We start from the raw sequence: 6,140 nt of genomic DNA on the forward strand, positions 1-6,140 counted from the left end.
TATATATGATTTGCACGTATCTCGAGATCAAAAGATGGAATGACGAAAGTCCCCTCAAACGAAAAGATACAAAGCCTCATGAATTCAACCAACTGAAGATCACCAGCTAACAGATAGCCAACGAATTAATAGTCAGCCGACTGAAGGATTAACGACCGACCGAAGGCCAACCAACCAAAGGGCCACTCAAGTTAATCAGATGGTGGGAACACGAATCTCGATGTAAAGGGATGAAACAAGACAAATGGTGTAGGCCCCCTAGCCAAGATGAGTCAAAACTAGTCAAAGGAACTAGATCGGGCCATCCAATAGTACCCAGGTTAGGAGGCGATCCAGGACCCTATTGCCTAGTTAGATGGAGAACAGATCTATGCCAAAGCCGAAACAAAAATACTTGCAAGGTTAGCCGAATAAAAAAATTTGTTGTGGCCAAATGACCGAGGGAAGCGAGCCACTGTTTTGAAGAAATACAAAAGAAAAACGGTCAGAAAGCCTTCATGTTACCCTCTCATGTTCGGCCCAGCAAGGACAAAGGAACAAGGGTGACCCAACAAACCAAGATTTGTCACCACAAATAGATATTTATTATATCAAATAATTTACTTTGGTACCCCAAAATCCTTTGCATGGAGGGGGCCCAAAAGTAATTGCTCTCATACCTTTAAATAGCGGAGGTAATATAAAAAAAAATAGGGGACGGTTTTCTACTCTTCATTCTCCACCATATTGCCTCGGCTCAATCCGTTGGGCAGGATCCTGGACATTTTCGGGTTCAATAGAAGCATTAGTGTGATTACTAACTTGTGGTTATTTCATGTAGATAGAGCCAACCAAGTTCTCTTTCAAGTTCAAGTAGGAAAAAGAACCTAATTAAAACCCAAAATGTAGCTTATTTGTGACTTTAAATGATCTCTAATATGATTGTTCCTTTGTTATTAGGCACTTCCATAACTCCAGTGATTCAAATGATATTCATCGCTATGCTCATGCAGTGCATTTTTTGTGGTTGAACATTTGCCGATCATGCTAATGCACTCATGATAGTAATTTCTTAACCCCTCAGTTAGCTAATATATACATATATACATGCATATACACATAATATTACACATATTTGATAGCAGATGAAAATAATATCTTATTTACCTGAAGTCATTTAGAACGGATACGTGATGTCATCATATTTTTCACAAATTCGGTATGTAGTCGAAATTTATATTTTATGAGGTTTTTAATTAAATTTAAAATACTTGAAATATAAATTTATTTTATGTAATCATATCATGTATTGAATTATCTCAAAACCATACAAATAAAATTTTCCAGTTCGATTTGAATGCAGAGAAACATTTAGTCAACTCTACTTGAACGCAATCATTGAGGACTTTTGTGTCATTTCAATGCGTCATCTTCCTAGTTTTCTTTTCGTAAAATAAAACTCCACAACCCCACTTAGCCCCGTTTAGAGCAGATTATTTGCTGCGGGGGCATTTTCAAAACGCTACCCTGCATTTGATAAAAATATTTCCGTTGTGTTTTGGAAAAAAGTTTTTTGGCATTAATATTACAAGCGGATCGCAGGGTCCTACCCGTGATCTGTGTTTGATCCCTGAGAAAGACGCTCGGGCCCCTGCCTTTCGCTCAAGGAGTCTTGCTGAAAGCCCTAATTTCCCTCGTCGTCTGTTTCGCCGAAAGCAGGTATCCCGTCGCTCCTCTCGCCTCGTCCTCCCTGAAGGTATCAATCGTACGTCCTCCGAATCTCTTTCCTTTTATTTTTCAATGTCTATGGAGAATGGTAGACGAACACCACACATTTCTTCATCTTTAGCGGTTATTTCCTTCTTCATATATTTATTTCAAGTCATTCTGAGAATCTTTGCAAATGGATCTGGTTTCCTTGTTCTTCGTATGCGCAGTAGCCCAACAGATTGGGAAAAAAAAAATTTTTGTATGAGATGGATATATCTGATGTATGTGGTTATGGATCTTATGTTATTTATGGTAGAAAAATTGTTATCATCAATAATAATGAGAGAAAAATGACATACTTTCTTTTACAGTTTAATGGTAGAAAAAATGAAAGTGGTAGAAATGAGATTTTGATTTAGGATTGTTATTACAGTTTCTATGATAGAAATGAGATATAAATATTTTGTATTTTCACATATGTTTTTCAATCTTCTCATTTTCCTTTTTATGATTTCATTGAGAGTGTTAGTAATTTTGTAAAAAAAAAAATTCAAATAAACTGTGTCCAAAAAGCATAAAATAAACAACTACAACTTATTCAGAACAAGGGCAGTTTGGTCATTTTTTTCAGAATCAGTTGTTCTCAATAAGCACAAACCAAACATGCAGATAGATTATCCGGATCAGCTGCTTATCAACAGATTATCAGGATAAGCTGGATAAGCTACAGCTGTCCTAAACCGACCCTTAGTTACTTAGTGAAGCGAAAACATTGGTAATGTTCAGATTCATTTTGTTTAAATTTATAAATGTTTAAAATAGAAACGGAAAGGTAGATAAATAAATAGATGAATATTTTTTATTTTTTTTCTTTAAATAAAAGCAAAGTACTCTTTCAAAAGTATAATAATTGTAATTTGATAACCTCCCTAACGTGCGGTGGGCCATGGCTTCTTTTCTTTTAGAACCAAATAAAAGGAGTCATGGTCAGTGGAAATTTTCTTGATTGGCTTGACCATCCTTACAGATTTCGATGGAGGGTATAGAAGAAATTATATGTGGAAACCAAGGGTGGCTTTGTCATTTCGCGCGCAAGTGGCCAGCACATCAACACGTGTGGGGTGTGGTTACGCGCTGATACTACGTCCATCTACCGGCTATGGGCAATTATCCCCACCGGCTATAGGCGGTCACCTCCTGCCAGACCACATGGATGTGGAAACCTTAAGTTTATTTTCTTATTTTACATCGTTTTTTATTCCTTTTTTTTCGAGAAAAGTGGAAGAGCGAAAACTCAGAAGCAGATCTGAAGCCGGGCTGTGGTCCCACTTCTAATGTGAGGTCTGAGACTGTCATTTCTCATTCTCTCTCTCTGCATTGATAATAGTTTTCAAAAAACCAGTTTTATAGTTAGGGGTATGTTATGCCCATGGAGGTTTGGGCTTCTCTGTTAATTTAAAAAAAGAAAAAAAAATTTAATCTTTGGTCAGTCAGGTGGGCGTTTAAGACTAGAGTCTCCCAGATTTGATCCGTGATTTCTTCTGGATCACGGGGCTGTTCTTGATCTCTCTTTTCTACCACCAGTATAATCTTTAGTCCTGCACTTTTCCTCCTTTTCTTTTTCTTGCTGTTCTGCGATTCAGAGCGGGCTTTGCTCGCTGATCATTTCGCCTTTAGACGACACCTGCCTGGGGCTATTGGGGAGAGAAGGGCTTAAGATTTGAGAGAGCCTTGGAGAACAGTGTTGGAGAAGAAGATCAAAAGGAATGGGAGTTTGGATTTCTGGGCGTGGGAGATTATAACTCTATGATGCACGTTATGATGACGATAGCCTTCCTCTTCTTTCACTCCTCCCTTTTGACTGCATCTGGTACTCCCACCTCACACCACACGAAGAAGCCAAAAGCACAAGAAAAGGAAACCGCTTCTCACCCTCTTCCTTCCGCTTTTCACTTCTAGCTTTCTTAATCTCCTCCTCCTTCCACTCTTCTTCCTAAACTTGCACGAAGGCCACATTTTGCATTACAAATTTCTTCCGAGAACAATGCCGCAGTTCCAACAACATCCTTCCTGGAGCGTGGATGGCGGCGGGCTGGTTCTAGATCTGGAAACAGCTGTCAAAGATGGCATCTTGGGAGGTGCCGCCGGCGGTGGTGGAGCGCTCTCTGGCGAGAAGCTGGATCTGAAGAAGATGATAGAGGAACTCGAACCAGCCGGCGCCGATGACATTCCGTCTGTCTTCATCTGCCCTATTTCTCTCGATCCAATGCTCGATCCGGTGACGCTCTGCACAGGACAAACGTACGAGCGCTCCAACATCCAAAGATGGCTTTCAATGGGTCACCGGACTTGCCCCACCACTATGCAGGAGCTTTGGGAAGACGCCGTCACCCCAAACCGAACTCTTCACCATCTCATCCACACTTGGTTCTCCCAGCGCTATCTCCGTATGAAGAAGCGTTCCGAGGACGTCGGAGGCCAAGCGGCGGAGCTTCTGGTCTCTCTACGCCGGGTCAAAGGCCAAGCTCGCATTCAAACTCTTAAAGAACTCGGAAAGCTCGTAGCTTTACACTCTACTGCAGCTAGAAAAGCCGTCGCGGACGCCGGCGGCGTTACTCTGCTATCTTCTCTCCTCGGCCCCTTCACCTCCCATGCCGTCGGATCCGAGGTCATCACCATTCTCGTGAACCTCCAGCTTGATTCCGACGCGAGGAACAGCCTGATGCAGCCTGCTAAAATCTCCCTTGTTGTTGACATGCTCAACGAGGGAACCGTGGATACCAAGATCAATTGCGCTCGATTGATTGAACTTTTGATGGAATATCGAAACTTTCGTTCAGAGATCCTCTCAAGCTTGAGTCTTTTGGTCGGATTGTTGAGACTCGTCAAGGATAAGAGACACTCAAATGGGGTCGCCGTTGGTCTCGGGCTCTTGAAGACAATCTGCAACCATAAACAGCAGGTTAGAGGTCTCATGGTGAGCATCGGTGCGGTTGCTCAGCTCGTGGAGCTTCTGCCTCATTTGAGTTCTGAATGTTTGGAATCGGCTCTTCAAATCCTGGATGAGCTTTCTTCTCTTCCTGAAGGCCGGGCATCATTAAAGGATTGTTCTCAGACAATTCCCAACTTAGTGAAACTTCTGATGAGGGTTTCTGAAGCATGTACTCAGTACGCCCTTTCTATACTTTGGTGTGTGTGCAAACTCGCACCAGATGAATGCGCCTCACTCGCCGTCGAGGCCGGTTTGGCGGCGAAGCTTCTGCTTGTTATTCAGAGCGGCTGCAGCCCTTCTTTGAAGCAGAGATCGGCTGAGCTTTTGAAGCTCTGTAGTTTGAATTATACTGCTACACTCTTCATCTCAAAATGCAAACTTACGAGGACAATTCAATGAGTGGCAGAGTGGTGTATATCTATTTTGGTTGCTGTTCATTTGAAGGTCATTTTGAATATGCAAAAGCAGCTGTAAATTATAAGGAGGTGAATAATAAATACTGCTGTGTTTTCCCTGCTTTCTTCTGAGGAAGAATTGATCTGTGTAGCCTGCTGAGAGGTGAAAAAAGCCAGCCTCCTCCTCAATAAGTTGATGAGGGTCAAGAGATTGGGTGCTGTTTTCCTCACAGGTTGGAAATGGTTCTCTCTTTTCATTACGATATGTCTATGTGCTTATTCCTTGGGATGATTCAGCATTTATGCTGGATTTTTGTATACAGTTTTTTGTTGTAATTGATTCCTCTGATAATTCTATAACTTTATTTTATATGAATCTTTTGTTATACTATGGATTGTTTTTTTTCCCTCTTTTACCTTAGATTGATCTCATGGCGTTGGATTCTCCTTGAAAAAATAAGACTTCATGATAGAGTGTATATCCGGATAAATATAAATTTACTGGAGTTAACTAAACTCAGTGCAGGCTGATGATATGAACTTGCTCCAATAGTGTACACGTTGAATTTGTCATTAAGTCCCAATCATTAGGCCTTCTAATGTATTTTATTATCCATGGAATTCCATATGTAGCTTGGTTTTATTAAGTCTCTGATCCAAATATATAAAAAGAGGGTCATTGGGAGAACCTGGATTACATTATTGTTTTTTTAACTTCAGTTATATAAAGCTCTACTTTTAATAAACATATCATGTCAGCCAGCATGAAGAACTGCCAAGAATTCGAGTTGTGATTTCAGAGGGTAAACTATTGGATCCTCTAAATTCTTATCTCTGTGACGGTGCATTGGACTTTTTTTTCTTATTCAAACTTTAATTTTACATATCACCATAATACTTTTAATCGACTATAAGTTGAGCATTGTCTTTTAAACTTTTTGTGATGTTAATTTCTTACAATCATTTTAAGTATGCTGATTTTAAGAAAGGTCTTTCTCTTCAAGGAAGAAAAGGGCTAACAACACCAACAATAATTTTCAAAAACTTCTATTGATTGTTTTCTG

The 6,140-nt window shown here is 40.3% G+C and overlaps 1 protein-coding gene across 1 annotated transcript; it reads left to right on the top strand.

The window, feature by feature from the left end:
- Positions 1 to 3,072: 3,072 nt before the first annotated feature.
- Positions 3,073 to 5,442, top strand: LOC110032026 (U-box domain-containing protein 30-like). Its single transcript, XM_020735530.1, has one exon. It carries the CDS (start codon positions 3,734 to 3,736, stop codon positions 5,078 to 5,080), a length of 1,347 nt encoding a protein of 448 aa, XP_020591189.1. The 5' UTR covers positions 3,073 to 3,733; the 3' UTR covers positions 5,081 to 5,442.
- The last annotated feature ends 698 nt before the right edge of the window (positions 5,443 to 6,140 follow it).

This window comes from Phalaenopsis equestris, unplaced genomic scaffold (assembly GCF_001263595.1).
Source record: "Phalaenopsis equestris unplaced genomic scaffold, ASM126359v1 Scaffold000873, whole genome shotgun sequence".
Lineage (NCBI taxonomy): Eukaryota > Viridiplantae > Streptophyta > Magnoliopsida > Asparagales > Orchidaceae > Phalaenopsis > Phalaenopsis equestris.

Coding starts and splice junctions, on each gene's coding strand:
- LOC110032026 (XM_020735530.1), top strand. CDS start 3,734: ATGCCGCAGTTCCAACAACATCCTTCCTGGAGCGTGGATGGCGGCGGG.